This window comes from Bufo bufo, chromosome 1 (genome assembly GCF_905171765.1).
Source record: "Bufo bufo chromosome 1, aBufBuf1.1, whole genome shotgun sequence".
Taxonomy (NCBI): Eukaryota; Metazoa; Chordata; class Amphibia; order Anura; family Bufonidae; genus Bufo; species Bufo bufo.
In genome coordinates this window covers 15,096,648-15,116,349 of record NC_053389.1, presented here as the reverse complement: position 1 = coordinate 15,116,349, position 19,702 = coordinate 15,096,648, and the positions used below count along the sequence as shown (strand labels likewise).

Sequence of the window (19,702 nt, the reverse complement as noted above, 5' to 3'; positions counted from 1 at the left end):
CTGTGATTGGTATCTCACTCCTATGGGGCTAAGCTGCTGCTAGGCCACGTGACGCTACGAAAAGCGGTGAGAAGGCCGCAACGCTGCTGCAAGCGCGCTGCCTTCTCGAACAGCTGATGGGTCGGACCCCCCCCCACCGATCAGTAAAAAAAACAGACCCCTTTAACTTCAGTATGTGCCACCATCTCCTAGTCCCTTGGGATTTCAGAAGCTGAGATTTGAGGGTCTGTTTGACGCTTGCACTGTGGTGGAGGAAACAGCGTGACAGAGGCTCCTCGTATCTCAGCTTCCCGGTGTTTACATTTGTTTCCCCCCTTCAGGCATTTCCGTAATCTGTGCTCCGATGACACCCCCATGGTCAGGCGAGCCGCCGCCTCTAAATTAGGGGAGTTCGCAAAGGTTTTGGAGCTGGAGCACATGAAGAGCGAGATCATCCCCATGTTCTCCAACCTGGCGTCTGATGAGCAGGTATCCCTCCGGTGTCTGAGATCTGCGGGACTGAATTTAACCGCTTGCCTAATACCCGTGCAGGGTCTCATCGAGCGTCATGTTTCCCCAGGATTCTGTGCGTTTGCTGGCCGTCGAGGCCTGCGTCAACATTGCCCAGCTGTTACCACAGGAGGAGCTGGAGCCGCTGGTGATGCCAACGCTGCGCCAGGCGGCCGAGGACAAGTCGTGGCGTGTCCGTTATATGGTGGCAGACAAGTTCACTGAGGTAGGTGATACGTTGTGGGCGCTGTGACCTCTTATATCCCCTGCAGTCTGTAATATAACCCTCATCATTACTAATTCCTGTCATGCCCTTTCATCCAGCTCCAGAAAGCTGTTGGACCCGAAATCACCAAAACGGATTTGGTCCCTGCTTTCCAAAACCTGATGAAGGATTGTGAGGCTGAGGTCCGAGCTGCGGCCTCCAACAAGGTGAAAGGTGAGCGGAAGACGCCGGTCTACTCTCACAACGCGGCCATTATTCCCTGTTCTCGCTGTCAAATCTGCTTTATTTGTTTTACATTGCCGTGCTGTCTGCCAGGTCATGCCCGGACCTCTGTGAAATGTACGGGACGAGGCCAGGAGAGGGCGCTGCGATGTGCTGATTGAGAGCTGGGCAGTACAAGCTGCCTCTATATGTACCATCATCCTTTACTGCAAAGGATTGGATAGCAGCGGTATCTGTGCCGCAAGAATACAGTTATGGATGGAATAGAGCAGGGCTGGCCAACCTGCGGCTCTCCAGCTGTAAAACTACAACTCCCATCATGCCCTGCTGTAGGCAGACTGGGCATACTGGGAGTTGTAGTTTTGCAACAGCTGGAGGGCCGCAGGTTTGGCCATACCTGGAATAGAGGAAAGGAAGCGGAGCCAGCAAATAATACAGTGAAAGAGCGGTCAGAGTAAGAAAACAGAGAGAACACTGGGGAGTGTGCAGAGTACAGGGGCGTCGCCATGCTGATTAAAACGATGCCTCTCTTTTGCCTGTATGCTAAACGGCTGCCGAGGTCTGTGTATTTATTCATATGCAGATGAGCACAGAGCACCAGGAGGCAGGGCTGAACCCTTCGAGCACTGCGCTCTGCACTTGATTAACAGGCCTAGACATCCATATGCTGAGGGCAGAGCTGTGTCCTAGCATCTACATGTCATATACACTATGTACTATAGCTTCACCACACTGACATCTGCTCAGAAAGCCAATCTACGTATTTCTGCTGTATTCACAATGTGTGGTTATAGACACCATCAGGATAAGCCCTACCAGTCAGTATGTCTGGCTTAATGGGGCTGATCCTGCTGACAGAGCCTTTTTAAGGCCTCTTTCACACTACCGTATGGCTATTTCAGTGTTTTGCGGTCTGTTTTTCACGGATCCGTTGTTTCCGTTCGGCGTATACTGTAATTACATTGAAAAAATTGGGCTGGGCATAACATTTTCAATAGATGGTTCTGCAAAAACGGAACTGATACGGAAGACATACGGATGCATTTCCTTATGTGTTCCGTTTTTTTTTTTTTTTTTTGCGGACCCATTGATTTGAATGGAGCCACGGAACGTGATTTGCGGGCAATAATAGGACATGTTCTATCTTTCAACAAAACGGAAATACGGAAACGGAATGCAAACTGAGTAAATTCCGTTTTTTTTTTTGCGGAACCATTGAAATGAATGGTTCCGTATACGGAACGCAAAAAACGTCCTGCAAAACGAAAAAAAACAAAACGGTAGTGTGAAAGAGGACTAAGGCCTCCTGCACACGGCCGTTTTTTTCCCCCCCGTTTACTGGCCGTTTTTTGCGTTCCGTATACGGAACCATTCATTTCAATGGTTCCGCAAAAAAAACGGAATGTACTCCGTATGCATTCAGTTTCCGTTCCGTTTTAACATAGAACATGTCCTATTATTGCCCGCAAATCACGGTCCGTGGCTCCATTCAAGTCGATGGGTCCGCAAAAAAAACATACGGAAATGCATCCGTTTCCGTTCCGTTTTTTTTTTATTGAAAATGTTATGCCAAGCCCAATTTTTTTCTATGTAATTTCTGTATACTGTATACTCCATACGGAACGGAAACACAATGGAAACAAAAAACGGAACGGATCCGTGAAAAACGGACCGCAAAACACTGAAAAAGCCATAGACGTGTGCAAAAGGCCTAAGGCTTATAGATTGGAGGATGGCGAGGAGTGGATTGTGGCCTACAGTGTTGAATGCTGCAGAGAGGCGTCACCGTTGCATTCGGCTGTCAGGTCACTGGTCTCGTCTGGTAGGATGTTGTGTTTTCTTGGGAGATACTAGTTCCTGATGGAGCATTGCCAGCGTCTCCATACAGGACGGCTCTCTCGGAGATTCAGCGCCCGGCCTAAGCTATATTCATGAAACACTTTGACAATTAGAGAGTCGTCCAATGTGTGACTATGAGCCCATCAGAGTCTGTGAATGCATTAGACTAGGTTAACGAGGTGCCGGAGCTATAGATTTCTGGCCCATTCCTCTTTGACTCTTTCCGATCCTGCAGCAGACGGTCCCATCAAACTGTTATTTTTATGTCATTTTTAGTATGTTTTTCTGTCATTAATCCGGCTGAAGGCACTTAGCCGTGACGTGGAAGCTTACTGATGGTGCCACACAGTACTTTAGTATTATATATGGATACCTCTGCTGTGAGGATAAAAGTGCCCCATGGATAGACTGCCGCCCTGAGCCCTGCCGAGACTTATTAGATTTCATTATACGATGCCATTCTGTATGACGGAGGCTTCTGCCCCTCCAGGCCTCCTTAGCAGCACAGCCAAATGTCGTCCATTAAGGAGCAGCACCACAGAAGGGGAGGAAGGCTCGTTAGGAAATCTCCTTCTAATGGTCATTAAGCCCTGAAACCAGAGGGACCAGAACAGTCCTTAGGATAGACTTACTGGTGACTCAAGACCACCCATGGATTCCTCTCGGTGCCTATCCAAGAAGACAATTATCTGTTTCAGACGCCCATTCCTTTGCATAGCTTTGGAGTAATAACTGGTGAAGTCAGGGAACGGGTCTAAAAGTGTGCACGGAGGGCCACAAGTGATTCTCGGGGGGGGGGGGGGGGGCATGGAGGGTTTCCTCATAACCATTGCTTATATGAGAAACCTTGTCTTAGGAGTTCTTAAAGGGGTTATCCCATGAATAATGTAAATTTTTTTAAATCAAACATCATATAGTACATGACAATACCCTTTCTAACAAACCTAGAACCAGCCCTGGACCTCACATGGGTCCAGAGATCTCCTCATTCATTGCTCTGCTAGATTTGTATCAAGCTGACAGCTGAAGGGGCGTGTCTTTTCTGCTGCGGCTCGGGAGGCGTGTCTCGGCTCCCCCCGCTCGCGGCTCGGGAGGCGTGTCTCGGCTCCCCCCGCTCGCGGCTCGGGAGGCGTGTCTCGGCTCCCCCCGCTCGCGGCTCGGGAGGCGTGTCTCGGCTCCCCCCGCTCGCGGCTCGGGAGGCGTGTCTCGGCTCCCCCCGCTCGCGGCTCGGGAGGCGTGTCTCGGCTCCCCCCGCTCGCGGCTCGGGAGGCGTGTCTCGGCTCCCCCCGCTCGCGGCTCGGGAGGCGTGTCTCGGCTCCCCCCGCTCGCGGCTCGGGAGGCGTGTCTCGGCTCCCCCCGCTCGCGGCTCGGGAGGCGTGTCTCGGCTCCCCCCGCTCGCGGCTCGGGAGGCGTGTCTCGGCTCCCCCCGCTCGCGGCTCGGGAGGCGTGTCTCGGCTCCCCCCGCTCGCGGCTCGGGAGGCGTGTCTCGGCTCCCCCCGCTCGCGGCTCGGGAGGCGTGTCTCGGCTCCCCCGCTCGCGGCTCGGGAGGCGTGTCTCGGCTCCCCCCGCTCGCGGCTCGGGAGGCGTGTCCTCGGCTCCCCCCGCTCGCGGCTCGGGAGGCGTGTCTCGGCTCCCCCCGCTCGCGGCTCGGGAGGCGTGTCTCGGCTCCCCCCGCTCGCGGCTCGGGAGGCGTGTCTCGGCTCCCCCCGCTCGCGGCTCGGGAGGCGTGTCTCGGCTCCCCCCGCTCGCGGCTCGGGAGGCGTGTCTCGGCTCCCCCCGCTCGCGGCTCGGGAGGCGTGTCTCGGCTCCCCCCGCTCGCGGCTCGGGAGGCGTGTCTCGGCTCCCCCCGCTCGCGGCTCGGGAGGCGTGTCTCGGCTCCCCCCGCTCGCGGCTCGGGAGGCGTGTCTCGGCTCCCCCCGCTCGCGGCTCGGGAGGCGTGTCTCGGCTCCCCCCGCTCGCGGCTCGGGAGGCGTGTCTCGGCTCCCCCCGCTCGCGGCTCGGGAGGCGTGTCTCGGCTCCCCCCGCTCGCGGCTCGGGAGGCGTGTCTCGGCTCCCCCCGCTCGCGGCTCGGGAGGCGTGTCTCGGCTCCCCCCGCTCGCGGCTCGGGAGGCGTGTCTCGGCTCCCCCCGCTCGCGGCTCGGGAGGCGTGTCTCGGCTCCCCCCGCTCGCGGCTCGGGAGGCGTGTCTCGGCTCCCCCCGCTCGCGGCTCGGGAGGCGTGTCTCGGCTCCCCCCGCTCGCGGCTCGGGAGGCGTGTCTCGGCTCCCCCCGCTCGCGGCTCGGGAGGCGTGTCTCGGCTCCCCCCGCTCGCGGCTCGGGAGGCGTGTCTCGGCTCCCCCCGCTCGCGGCTCGGGAGGCGTGTCTCGGCTCCCCCCGCTCGCGGCTCGGGAGGCGTGTCTCGGCTCCCCCCGCTCGCGGCTCGGGAGGCGTGTCTCGGCTCCCCCCGCTCGCGGCTCGGGAGGCGTGTCTCGGCTCCCCCCGCTCGCGGCTCGGGAGGCGTGTCTCAAGATGAAACTGAGCATGTGCGGCCTTCTCAGTGAGCAGGTCAAAGAAATAAGAAATGAAGTGGCGCTATATACAGAGATATTTTATGGAATTACCCAGTAGCTGTACACCATTTGTAATTACATGCAGTTACAAAAGTATTCAGATCCAGGTGCTGGTAACTGCTGTTCTGCTTCACTGAAATCTGAGCTGACTGCTTTAAATATTTAAAGCGAACCTTTCACCTCATTTTCACTTTATAAACTAGCAACAGTACCTTATAGATTATCCTGAGTGTGTTGTTATCCATGTTAGTGCCGCTTTCCTGCGCTTTTTATTCATAAAAAAATCGTCTTATAAAGTTCTCATTTCTGCTCCAACAGTCACGCAACCAGTCAAGGGGGTAGCCCTTCCCTCACCTCTGGCCGTACCGCCCCTGCCCTAACGCCGCCTCTATGCTTTGTAATTGACAGCCGGCTCAGTCGCCGGGACGGCGCTTCTGAATCCTGCGCATGCGCCGTCCTCCTCATTCGCCGCGCGATCCCGTCTTTCTGGCGGACACAAGCGCGACCATGTAACAGAATTGCGCATGCGCCGTACGCGATGCCTGCCTGTCTGCTCTCCCTCCCGTGCGCGCGCTCCACTATCTTCATAAAATACCTTCGGATTATTAGAACAATGCTCCGCTCACGATGATCACTGGCTTGCAATCTGCGGCAAGTATACAGTGATCACGTGGGGCACTTGGAGCCTGAAGATAGTGGAGCGCGCACACGGGAGGGAGAGCAGACAGGCAGGCATCGCGTACGGCGCATGCGCGATTCTGTTACATGGTCGCGCTTGTGTCTGCCAGAAAGACGGGATCGCGCGGCGAATGAGGAGGACGGCGCATGTGCAGGATTCACAAGCGCGGTCCCGGCGACTGAGCCGGCTGTCAATTACAAAGCATAGAGGCGGCGTTAGGGCAGGGGTGGTACGGCCAGAGGAGATGGAAGGACTACCCCCTTGACTGGTTGCGTGACTGTTGGAGCACCGAATGTGAAGTTTATAAGACGATTTTTTGAAGTATAAAGAGCCCAGGAAAGCGGCACTAACATGGATAACAACACACTCAGGATAATCTATAAGGTACTGTTGCTAGTTTATAAAGTGAAAATGAGGTGAAAGGTTCGCTTTAAAGAGACATGTCACTAATTGTCTTGTGAACTGCACACGTCAGATAGTGTGCCTCATAGAGAACGGTGTGTGCCTCCTGTATCGGTCCCCTTACATATTTGGTAGGGCCGTGGTGAGTGCCGCAATGTACTAATGTAAGAGGTAATGGGGTGGTGTGACGGCACGGTCACCTCTCCTTACTGAGGTCCTTCTATCCCGCCGCTCATCTGACCCCATCTCTTCCTTGTTTATTGCAGAGTTCTGTGAAAACCTGTCCCCTGACTGCCGGGAGAACGTCATCATGACGCAGATCCTGCCGTGCGTCAAGGTAATTCAGCTCCCAAGTGTCTTCGGAAAAAGCCGCTGCAGCCAGAAATGGGTCCAGCAGGAGGAGACGTAGGCCTTCTCTCTTTAGATTGCCCCTTTGTTTCGCATCCACTTCTGCTTTTGGCACAAAAAACTACAAGAAAAACTCCCACAAAGATTGCATTTTTTTTTCTCCCGTTCTTTGTATGAAACCTCTAATGGCAGGACTTAAAGGGACCTGTCACCCTGATTTGGGGCTATTATCTAACTGCAGATATGGAGTCCACATCACTCCCCCCCCCCCCCCTGGTTCCCTTACTGTCAGAGCTGCACTGAATTACTTTGTCCGGACTGCTGTGCATGCGCATGGGCCCTCTCCATTATGTTGGAGCAGCACAGCAGACCGGACCCTGTATTTCACCGCAGCTTTGAGTGCCGACAGAGGGGGGACCGGGGCAGCAGGAGACTATATAATGGTGATGTGGAAACGGAATCTGTCACCGCGGTTTTGATCTATTATCTACAGTTGTACATGAGCAGTACTTGCCGATAAACTTGCCCAATATCCACAGGGCAGGACCTACATGTCTGGTGGGCGTCTGACGCACAGCGATGAACGGAGTGACTGCACATGTGCTTGACCACCACCGCACTGATGGTGAAGGGGATGCAGGGCTCAGCTGTCGGACTCCCTCCGTCCTGTAGATAGGGGGTTAAGTTTAAATCTTGGCACATAGAGGGTGGAAGCCCACAGCATTTCCACCACATCATAAGCATTTCCTGAGCTGAATTTTTCATATATTTATATATTATATTTATGACATCAGGCATCTGATAATGAGCAGATCGGTTATCCTCAGGGGCAGCTAGTGAGGTCAGCTGTGTCCTCCAGACTGGGGGGGCGCCCCCATTGTAGTGCACCCAGAGGGCCTTACCCTCCCACTACACGCATACACCATGAACGGCCGCATGGTCAGACGATTAGCAGATTGCGGTATGACTACGACGCGTCACTTACTTGTATTTTCTGCTTTCCTTATTGTTAGGAGTTGGTGTCGGATGCCAATCAGCACGTGAAATCTGCCCTGGCCTCAGTCATCATGGGCCTGTCTCCTATCCTGGGCAAGGAGAATACCATCGAGCATCTTCTTCCTCTCTTCCTGGCCCAGCTGAAGGATGAGGTGAGTGCGTAGAGGCCGCCGAGCAGCAGCGTGTATCCTCACTTTCCGCAGGTACTGCTTCAGTTTAGAGCGGCCATGTCCCTGCTGCGTGCAGTCCAGTCCCGATGACGGCCTCGGCTTTTAATGAGGAGAGACGGAGATGGTGCTGCTCTTGGTAAACTGGGAAAATGCGCAAAGTGTGTCCTCCGAGGATAGACCATCAATATTAACATCCCAGAAAACTGCTTTAAAGCCAGAGGGTGATACTATATCCCTAAATGAGATGTGCCTACAGACACAAGGCCGCTCTGGGTGATACATTATTGGGGGCAGGAAGCCGTGTGTCCGTCCTCCCAAAGGTCCTGTGGGTGCAGTACAGTTACCCCCGGGCTGTGACTATTATATTCTACAGCCTCAGCGCTGTCACCGCTTGTATCCAAATGCGTGGTGATGGGCGCCAATATGGGACCTTTGTATCGTGGCATCCCCGCGCTCACCAGTCATCGGGGCCCGTGATAATTCTCCTAGGATCCAATCTCCAGTGTTGAGAGATGGAATCTACCACGGATCCTGATCCACTACAGTCTGGCTATAAATGAAACCCCCTGATCGACGCGTTTCCTATATCCCGATGGCGGGTATTTCATCAGGCGCTGCTGGTGTAAAGAGTCATGGATGTTACAAATAGCCTAACATGCAGAGTGGGTTTGCGGTAGTTATCGCATGGCCGCACCGGCACTAGTATGGCCGTGCGCGGCCGCCCATCTCTGCTGTTTAAATAGGCGTAAGTGCGATCGTCTCACCTGAACCGTTGAAAACCTCATTTAGAGAGATGTTTTACAGCCGCCGCCGCCCTGCTTGTAAGGGAGCATTCACAAGGGGACGTATCTAGGGGTTTCCGTTTTAATGCGTCGTCTCTCTGGCGGTCTATGGAGAAGTCGGCTTTATCCCCCCTGTTCTCGTTACTCTCCGGGTCCGTCTTTACCAGTTCCTCTACAAACGGTGGATCGGTTCAGATATTCGGGTGCGGTCGTTTTTCGTCAAATGTTCCTTGCGGTCTTAGAACGTTCGTTAACGGACACAGATCAGCAAGCGAAAGTGTCATCCGAAAATGACCTATTGTTTAAATCCCATTTGGTGGTGATATCATCCGGGATGAGCTGATTGACTTCGGTTGAAACATCTGAAGTCGATTCGCACAAAACGTCGTTAGAATACTGTACGGAGAGAGAATGTATTGGCTCCGATGAGCTGAAGTTATTAGTCTCGCGAGACTTTGTGTAATAATTAATTTATACTGTGAAAAGCCTTGTACCGCGTTCGGTTTCGTACGGTATTCCAACAAAGTTTTATGTGAATCGACTTGAGACGTTTCATCCGGAGTCGATTCGTGTAACATAAAGTCCTGCAGTTCTCGCTCTGACCACTGAGCCTCATGGGCGCCACCTCTTGGTCTGTCCAGGTCACTGCAGTTCTGTTCTAATGATTTATAGGTGACGGGATCCACCACTCATAACGGGTGACATCTCGTCTATGCTTCCCGTGTGCAGTGACCTCCGCACAGGAGACTCTCCCATAGAAGTCAATGAGGGCCCCTCTCGACCATTGTGTCTATGGCCCCTGGGGCCGCTGCCGTAAAGACATTTTTTAATGCTTTGTAAATGATGTTAAGACCAGTTCAGGTAAGATGGCCGCCCCCATAATCCTGTTCAGGAAAGAGAATAAAAGGAGACGCCTTACCATCTAACCGTTTTGGTGACACATTTCCCTTGTCCTGGTGACATTTACCATCATCACTATTAACCGCTTCAAAATGATTTATTTTCCCACATTTTAAGATATATTTAATGTTTCACCCGATAATCATTCCGTGAAAAGTCATTAGACGCCTCAAGAGGCTTCTTGGCAAATCCCCCATTGGTCTAGCTAACCTATAGGCCCCTGTACAGCAGGGAGGCCCCACAGTCTAGTGGTGACTGCGGGGAGTCGTACAGACATGCCTCCTTCATCCACACTGCGGCCCCAGCGTCGAAGGTAGCGCTGAGTTTACATGAAGGGACTAATGGCCCAAATCGCCCTCCAAGAACCCCCTTCGGCCTGACCCTCACCCGCCACATTCACAGCCCTTCGGAGTCAGGTGGGTTTTACGTTTCTGGCACGTTTTTATTTTCTAACTCTTCAGCGCTCCTTTCAATTGCGGAAACGAGGGGCACGTACGGGGCTGCAGAGCATCGCCAAAATATTCCAACCTAAAAGCTTGATTTAAACAGTAAGGCAGGGATCTGCAACCTTCGGCACTCCAGCTGTTGTGAAACTACAACTCCCAGCATGCTCCTTTCACTTCTGTGGGGGTTCAGAGAACAGCCAAGCAAGTGTGCATGATGGGAGATGTAGTTTCATAACACCTGGAGTGCCGGAGGTTGCTGACCCCTGCAGTAAGGTACTCCTTAATGACATTTTGTCCAAAAATAGGCTGCCGCTTAACCACTTGCCATCTGGGCCATTTGCCCCCTTCCTGACCAGGCCAAATTTTGCAAAACTGACATATCTCACTTTATGTGGTAATAACTTTGGAACGCCTTTATTTATCCAAGTCATTCAGAGATTGTTTTCTCGTGACACATTGTACTTCATGATAATCATAAATTTGAGTCAAAATATTTCACCTTTATTTATGAAAAAATCCCAAATTTACCCAAAAATTTGAAAAATTCGCAATTTTCTAAATTTCAATTTCTCTGCTTTTAAAACAGAAAGTGATACCTCATAAAATATTTATTACTTAACATTCCCCATATGTCTACTTTATGTTGGCATCATTTTGGAAATGTCATTTTATTTTTTTAGGACGTTGGAAGGCTTAAAAGTTTAGAAGCAATTCTAAGAAAATTGACAAAACCCACTTTTTATGGACCAGTTCAGGTCTGAAGTCACTTTGTGGGGCCTACATAGTGGATACCCCCATAAATGACCCCATTGTAGAAACTACACCCCTCAAGGTATTCAAAACCGATTTTACAAACTTTGTTAACCCTTTAGGCGTTCCACAAGAATTAAAGGAAAATGGAGATCAAATTTTCAAATTTAACTTTTTTGGCAGATTTTCCATTTTAATCAATTTTTTTCTTTAACACATCGATGGTTAACAGCCAAACAAAACTCTATATTTATTACCCAGATTCTGCGGTTTACAGAAACACCCCACATGTGGTCATAAACTGCTGTATGGGCACACGGCAGGGCACAGAAGGAAAGGAACTCCACATGGTTTTTAGATGCCATGTCCCATTTGAAGCCCCCTGATGCACCCTTACAGTAGAAACTCCCAAGAAGTGACCCCATTTTGGAAACTAGGGGATAAGGTGCCAGTTTTATTAGTACTATTTTTGGGTACATATGATTTTTTGATCATTCATTATAACACTTTATGGGGCAAGGTGACCAAAAAACTGGTTGTTTTAGCACAGTTTCTATTTATTTATTTTTACAGCGTTCACCTGAGGGGTTCAGTCAAGTGACATTTTTATAGAGCAGATTGTTACGGACGTGGCGATACCTAATATGTATACTTTTTCTCATTTATTAAAGTTTTACACAATAATAGCATTTTTGAAACAAAAAATTATGTTTTAATGTGTCCATGTTCTGAGAGCTATAGTTTTTTTATTTTTTGAGAGATTTTCTTATGTAGGGGCTCATTTTTTGCGGGATGAGGTGACGGTTTTATTGGTACCATTTTGTGGGACATACGCGTTTTTGATCACTTGGTGTTGCACCTTTTGTGATGCAAGGTGACAAATTGCTTGTTTTGACAGTTTTCTTTTTTTTTTTTTTTTTTTTTTTTTTTTTTTTTTTTTTACGGTGTTCACCCGAGGGGTTAGGTCATGTGATATTTTTATAGAGCTGGTTTTTACGGACGCGGCAATACCTAATATGTATACATTTTTTTTTTTTTTTTTTCTATTTTTAAATTTTTTTTTTTTTTTTTTTTTTTTTTACATGTGAAACTTTTTTGAATTTTTTTATTTTCAACCTTTTTTTTTTTTTTTACACTTTTCGTCCCCCATAAGGTCATACAAGACCTCTGGGGGACATTTACTTCACTTTTTCTTTTTTTTTTCACAGTTGATTTCTCCTGTAACTGGGGCTGACATAGTAGCCCCAGTTACAGGACAAATGCACCCCTAGAGAGGCTGTACAGCAGCAATCCTGCGCTGTACAGCCTCACAGCAGGGCTGATCGAGGTCTCTGAGAGACCTCACACAGCTCCTGCACACTCCGGTCACGGCGGTCACATGACCGCTGGTCCGGAACAGGAAGCGCACAGCGATCTAGAAGGCAGGGACACCTGGGCACTGTCCCTGCCTTGTCTTAGGGTTGCCCTGCTGTCACTGACAGCGGGCAATCCGATCAGCAGCTGCACGATTAGCGTGCAGCTGCTATTTCTGAAAAGACGTTTTAAAACGTGCTTTCAGAAATAGACGTCCACCCATAGGACGTTTATATCCTATGGGCGGACGGAAAGCGGTTAAGGAAGCGGCAGAGCAACCATGTTAGCGGTTCTGCACTTTATTTTTTATTTTATTTTTTTATTAAGCACTTCCTCTTTTACCCTCTTGGGGGAGCTCTGTGCACGACTGTCACCACCACGCTGGAGATGTGCAGAGTGAATAGAGCCTTGGGCTTCTCTGATCGCACCAGGAGAGGCAGTGTTTGTACAGATTAACCCTAAGTTCACACTTGCGCGTTTTACAGCGCGTTCGAACGCGCTGTAAAATGCATAACCGATGCAAACCAATGCTTCCCTATGGGACTGGTTCACATTTTCGCGTTTTACAGCGTGTTCGAACGCGCTGAAAAACGCCCGACGCATAAACAAGTTCTTGAGCTTCTTTGGGGCGTTTTGACGCGCGTTTGCGGCCATAGGACACTGCTTTCAATCACACAAACGCGCGTCAAACTCACGTTTACTATTGCAAAAACGCGCGTCTCAAACGCTCAGGTGTGAAACCAGGGTAAAGCAAAGCGAAGAATCCATTAATGGATCCGTATTTATTGGGGCGAGATCCGATTATTCACTTCTCCCCATCAATATAATCCGGCCTGAATGTGCACTTTATGTGGGATCCGGAACAGATGTGACGGACGCCTGTCTTGAGTACAGACGCCATTAAAGTACTTCAGCTTGAGGCGTTGTAAAGCAGAAGGGTGCGAAAATAAGGGGAAACGAAGAACTCCCAAAGTCGCCTGGTCGGAGGGGTTGGGCGTCCCTCCCGTTGTGCTCAGTGTCTCAGCTGCTTCATCTCCTCTCTTGATCTCCGCAGTGTCCAGAAGTGCGGCTCAACATCATCTCCAACCTGGACTGTGTGAACGAGGTTATCGGCATCAGGCAGCTCTCCCAGTCTCTGCTGCCTGCCATAGTGGAGCTGGCGGAAGATGCCAAGTGGCGCGTGCGTCTGGCCATCATCGAGTACATGCCTCTCCTCGCAGGACAGCTGGTAAGTGGCGCGTGCGTCTGGCCATCATCGCGTATACGCCTCTCCTCGCCAGACAGCTGGTAAGTGGCGCGTGCGTCTGGCCATCATCGAGTACATGCCTCTCCTCGCCGGACAGCTGGTAAGTGGCGCGTGCGTCTGGCCATCATCGCGTATACGCCTCTCCTCGCCAGACAGCTGGTAAGTGGCGCGTGCGTCTGGCCATCATCGTGTACATGCCTCTCCTCGCCGGACAGCTGGTAAGTGGCACGTGTGTCTGGCCATCATCGAGTACATGCCTCTCCTTGCCGGACAGCTGTTAAGCGCCTCTGTAAACCTTTGGACTGTAATGGAATGAGCAATGGTCGTGGTTAAGAGCCACAGAACTAGAACACATCTTTTCTTAAAGGGCATCTGTCAGCAGTTTTTTTTTTTTTTTTTTTCCTCCTACGACACTGACCTGTTACACGTGCTCCTGGCAGCTGAAGGCGCCTGTTTTCGGATGTGTCCGCAATGCTGAGAAAAATTATGTTTTAAAGGGAGTCTGTCACCTGCCTGACCGGTTTCAAACAGATCATTGTTCAGTGGGGCACAGACATGATACAGATGTTACCCATGTTTAGTTCTTCAGATGCTTCAAATCACCCAAAAAGTCGTTTTTATCATATGCTAATGAGCCATCGCAAGTGCCCAGGGGCGGAGAGTTTGCTGAAGGTGCCCAAGTTCCTCCGCCTCACTCGAGCCTAACTCCGCCCCTCAGTAAGCTCGGGCCCGCCCTGTGGCCCTGTGACGTCATATTTCCCTATAGGCTGTTCGCGCATCACTGCCGGGCCAATTTCACGCCAGTAACTGGTGCATGCGCACTCCATATCCCTGTCCCTCTGCCCACAGTGGGCAGAACACTGCGCATGCCCGGGCCCGGCAGTGATGTGCGAACAGCCTATAGGGAAATATGATGTCACAGGGCGGGCCTGAGGGGCGGAGTTAGGCGTGAGTGAGGCGGAGGAACTTGGGCACTTTCAGAAAACTCCGCCCCCTGGGCACTTGCGACTGCTCATTAGCATATGATAAAAACGACTTTTTGGGCGATTTGAAGCATCAGAAGAACTAACCACGGGTAACATCTGTGTCGTGTCTTTGTGCCCCACTGAACAATGTGATCTGTTTGAAACCGGTCAGGCAGGTGACAGACTCCCTTTAATATATGCGAATGATTGGTTTTGCGTAGTTCCACTTTATTCTCTGTGCCGTTTGGGTAGAATTTAGTAATTTACTCAGGTTACGCTGCAAGAAATGTCACGGTGACAGATCCATTTAATTCGAGCACTCGGGGCGCCCATCTGGCTGGCGAAATTTCCACAGCGAGACTCTAGCTTGGGCTCGTGGGCACATTTCTGCTTTCAGCTGTCTGGTTAATAGATGGGCTTATGTAATGGAAGCCTGCGAGCGGCCGACATTACACCCCCCGGGAGACTCTCCATGACACAAGGATTAATTCTGTGCCGCTCTTCACCAGCAGTGGGCGCTCTGCCCCATCGTCGGATGATGCTCTCCAGAAAGCAGTGGTTGACGTTTCTTTTCCTTGCAGGGCGTGGAGTTTTTTGACGAGAAGCTGAACTCTCTGTGCATGGCGTGGCTGGTGGATCATGGTAAGAGACTCCTTTATATGCAAAGACGTCCCCGATACTTGTGGCCAACACGACATCGCTTTCAGTTGTTTGTTTAGTGTAAAGAGCCCATTAACCCCTTAATGACTGCCAGTATACATTTTTATGGTGGTCTGTAGCGCCATGACTTTATGCATGGGGGTCCCCCTGGAGCTTTGAAGGCCAGGATTGAAGGAACCTCTCCTCTTCTCAGCTGTTTAACCCTTTTTAAAGGGTGTCTGTCAACACATACCAGCAAGTGAAGTCCAGTAGATGTGCACCTTCTTTCCCCTTGAATACAGTGTGTTTTCTCCCATCCTAATCTGTGGTCCCATATTTGAGAAAAGCATGTTTTTATGACGGGCTAATAAGCCCCTTGATGCGACGAGGACTTTGCCGTTGCACCCTGAGGCTCCGGTCATCGTCGCTGCTCCCCCACCACTTTGACTGACAGGGCCGGGCACCGTAGCTGGAGTCATGCCTGGCCCTGAAGTCTCACTGTGGCATGTTTGGGGCACACAGTACAGAGATGGAGATCTTCGGACAGGTGGGCATCTTCAGGGCCAGGCATGACTCCATCTACGCTGCCTGGCCAGCAGTGAGGATGAGCAGGACCTCTGGGCGTAACGACAAAGTCCTTTGTTGCACCAAGGGGCTCATTAACATATCACAAAAAGACGTTTTTCTCAAAATTGGGACCGAGGATCAGGATGGTAGAAGGAACATTTGTATTTTCAGGGGCACAGCACACATTGACACAGTGGGATGGCTTCATTTACTGGTATGTGCTGAGATTCCCTTTAATCATGGCAGCCCAGAGTGACCAGAGACTGGCGTCCCCTGTGCAGTCAGCCTTCGGGATGTATAAAGGACCCCAGGCCTGACATGACATTGTGCTCTTCTGACAGTACGTGCGGTACTGTACAGGTACATACATGTAGTATGCTAATACAAAATAAACTGGTAAGTTAGTAATGCCTTTAAAAGGTTTTGCCGAGATTTTAATTCTAATGACCTATCCTCTGGATAGGTGATCAGTATCTGATCAGTGAGGGTTCGACCCCCGGGAACCCCGCCAATCAGCTGCTTGAGAAGGCTCCTGCGAGCGCCGCGGCCTGTAATGGCTATGCTTGGTATCGCGCCCAGCCCTGTTAACTTGTATTAGGCTGAGCTGCGTCTGGGTCACGTGTCCGATGAACATGACGTCATTGGCCTAGGAAAAGCTGAGAGAAGGCCATGCGCTATTGCGAGCCCCAGTGCCTTCTCAAACAGCTGATCAGCGGGGGTCCCGGGTGTATGACCCCCACCTATCCGATACTGATGACCAGAGGATAGGTATGGAGTATTGAGTATGGAAATCTCTGAAAAAATGTTAAGTCTGCAAAAAAATCTGTGATTGATGGCATTCTCTGTGTAGGTGTGTACATACTGTAGATGGCGGTCAGTCACTGATGGTTGTACACGGGATAGCCAGGGACAGTATAACTGTCAGACCTCTTGGATGACACGGTCGCTATTGACTGTTGCATCTACAGGGTAAACGGCGCTGCTACTCTCACTCCGCTAACTACCGGCCTCTGTGTCTGTGCGTCTGGCGGATAGAGAGAAGGAAAGACTTGGCCCTTCAGTCCCGGGGGACGGAGCGGCGGCTACAATGACTTTGTACTTCCTGATGGAGAGCAGGAGGCACGACCATTACGATGTGAAAAGGGATTGCAGTGACTGGAAACTGACTCTAAGCCGACACAGCCCTGGTCTTTAAGGGGTTAAGTGCATTTCTAGATATTAATCTTTGATAAAACTAATCTGTGTCCGAGGCCACCAGCTATAAAGTAGTAGTTTAGAGCACCATGGGACTACAGCTCCCAGCATTCCTCCTCAGTAAGTTGTACTCTCCCCTCCTCTGTTCTCAGTGTACGCCATCCGAGAGGCTGCAACAAGCAATCTGAAGAAGCTGGTGGAGAAGTTCGGTAAAGACTGGGCTCAGGCCACCATCATCCCCAAGGTGCTGGCCATGTCCAACGACCCAAACTACCTGCATCGAATGACCACGCTTTTCTGCATCAATGTAAGTGATGAGCGGGCTATCCTCCCCTCGTGTCTCCCTTTTTTAGTCGTTCCGTCCTCCCCTCGTGTCTCCCTTTTTTAGTCGTTCCGTCCCCCCCTCGTGTCTCCCTTTTTTAGTCGTTCCGTCCTCCACTCGTGTCTCCCTTTTTTAGTCGTTCCGTCCTCCACTCGTGTCTCCCTTTTTTAGTCGTTCCGTCCTCCACTCGTGTCTCCCTTTTTTAGTCGTTCCGTCCTCCACTCGTGTCTCCCTTTTTTAGTCGTTCCGTCCTCCACTCGTGTCTCCCTTTTTTAGTCGTTCCGTCCTCCACTCGTGTCTCCCTTTTTTAGTCGTTCCGTCCTCCACTCGTGTCTCCCTTTTCTCGTTCATTCCATTGGGGGACACAGACCATGGGTATAGCTTAGAGATATTACTAGGAGGGACACTATGCAAAAAAAGAAGCTCCTCCTCCTCGGGCTATACCCCCAGGCACCTCCAGGAGAACTCCAGTCTTTGCTTAGTGTCCGTCCAAGGAGGTTGACTCTTACTCTTCTCCTGTTTGTTATTTTCTGTTTTCAGATGGGGACGCAGGTCAGCATTGCGCTTTCCTGGCCCCTGTGGAGTGTCTGCCACGGTCTTCTGAAGGTTCCTGGCTACCTCCCATTCCCCCACAGAAGAAAAGTGGATCCAGGCTCGACATGTAAGCTCTGGCATCCCACCAGCTGCTGGGACACCTGCTGCCTACCCTCCCCAGAGCACTGCCCTCCTTTGGAGTCAGATGTCTGAAGAGGTGAATCCCTGCTGGTTTGGACATCGAGGGAGCATGCTGAGCAGATAAGTATTGCCTGCTTCAATCTCCCTTCTCTCTCTTCCCCCCCCCCCTATCTTCATGTCGTTTGTCTGGCACTCTGAGGCCGCCTGGGTGAGCTGGAAAAGGACCTGCTGGGGGCATTTTTTCCTAGAGGAGGGGGCCTTCCGGGTAGGGCTGAGGATTCCCTATCTTCATTTTTCCTACCTGCCTACAGCTCAAACGGCAGCTTAAGATCGGCAGAGACAGGACGCCTCTGCATATGATTATTTCTGTTCCTTTAGACTGCGGCCGCTGCGCTCTCTGCAGCTCCCCGCCGGACCGCTCCGTCATTCATTAACCCCTGCTGCGCCGTACGGCTATGGGGTGTAGTTTGAATCGCGCGCGCGCGCGCTTTTTTCGCGCCGCAATGACGCGCTCAAGGGGGCGGAGCTTCGGCGTCCGGCCTGTTTTCTCCTTACGCCGGAGACTCTGCTGGTTTGTGGCCGTGCAGCTCCTCAGTGACCGGAGACTTCTGCTGTTTGCCTGGGTGGTAGGAATTGCAGCAACCTGGTAGGAAATCTGTTTTACATTGGAATCCATCATGCCTAAACCTGGGGCCCCTAAGCCTTCCAAGGCTCCCTCTCAGGCTCCATTGGAGTCATGTAAGATATGCCTTAGGCCTTTTTCTGTCACTGGTTCTTGTGACTCATGCCCTGCTCCTATACAGGATCAGCCTCCTTCTCTTGCTCAGCCCGGTCCTCCCTCTGCCCCTGCGGAACCAGCGGTACCCGCCTGGGCCTCCGCCATGTCTAATGCGGCAGCTGATCTGGCCTTAGTTGCCAAGGCAGCCATGTCCTTCATGGAGCGCATGGCGGCTACTACCCCTGTGGCAGCCACCACTCCATCTCCTCTCAGTGACTCTCACAGAGGGCGTCTGACTTCTAAAAGGCAGCGTGAGCGGCAGCATTCCTCCTCGGATGACTCCGCTTCTCCCCCTCGCCTTGAGGCATGCCCGGTTGACTCTCCCCCCCCGCAGGGAGCGCAAATCCGAAGGGGAATTGTCCGGATCGGACGAAGTCACGGAGCGGGAACCCCTGCCTAAGCTTTCCACCATGGTAACAGAGTTGGTGGCAGCCGTCCGTGACACTTTTAATATACAAGGGGATTCGCCTCCCTCCACTAGTCGGGAGTTCTCCCTTTTTCCACCTAAGAAGCAGGAGTCCGCTGTGTTCCCTATTCATGAGGAATTCACTGCGGTCATATCAAAAGCTTGGGATCGTCCTAATCAAAAGTTTTCGGCCACCAAGCGTATGGATACACTGTATCCTTTTCCAGCTGACACAGTGGAAAAGTGGACTTTTTCCCCTAAGGTAGATCCTCCGGTGGCCAGGTTAGCCAAGAACACGGCCCTTCCCGTCCTAGACGGTTCCTCTCTGCAGGACGCGGTGGACAGACGTTTGGATTCACTTTCCAAGTCTATCTTCTCCCTGGCGGGCGCTTCCCTGCGACCGGCCTTCGCGTCAGCTTGGGTCGCCAGAGCCCTTACAATGTGGTTGCAGCGCCACCACCAGGATCTGTCAGAGCAGGACGCCTCTGCAGATACTCTGGATTTTATCATTCAGATGTCTCAAGCTTCCAAATATCTCTGTGAGGCTTCAATGGACATCGGCTCCCTCTTTGCCCGTATTTCGGCCCTCTCTGTCATTCAGCGCAGGGAGGTCTGGCTGAAGGTGTGGGATGCTGATGCCTCATCTAAGCGTTCACTCGCTAATCTTCCCTTTGAAGGGTCCAGGCTCTTTGGGGCTCAACTAGATGAATTTATTTCGGCCGCAACTGGGGGCAAGAGCACTCATCTACCTCAGCCCAGGA

General features: G+C 51.6%; 1 protein-coding gene across 1 annotated transcript in view; it reads left to right on the top strand.

Moving 5' to 3' along the window:
• Positions 1 to 19,702, top strand: part of PPP2R1A (protein phosphatase 2 scaffold subunit Aalpha) — a 35,455-nt gene that overhangs the window by 6,884 nt on the left and 8,869 nt on the right. Inside the window, exons 5-12 of the mRNA XM_040420581.1 lie at positions 321 to 468; positions 560 to 715; positions 814 to 928; positions 6,671 to 6,741; positions 7,766 to 7,900; positions 13,204 to 13,377; positions 14,942 to 15,002; positions 16,913 to 17,067. Of these exons, the coding sequence (XP_040276515.1) occupies positions 321 to 468; positions 560 to 715; positions 814 to 928; positions 6,671 to 6,741; positions 7,766 to 7,900; positions 13,204 to 13,377; positions 14,942 to 15,002; positions 16,913 to 17,067 (1,015 nt within the window). The remainder of the gene's footprint in view (positions 1 to 320; positions 469 to 559; positions 716 to 813; positions 929 to 6,670; positions 6,742 to 7,765; positions 7,901 to 13,203; positions 13,378 to 14,941; positions 15,003 to 16,912; positions 17,068 to 19,702) is intronic.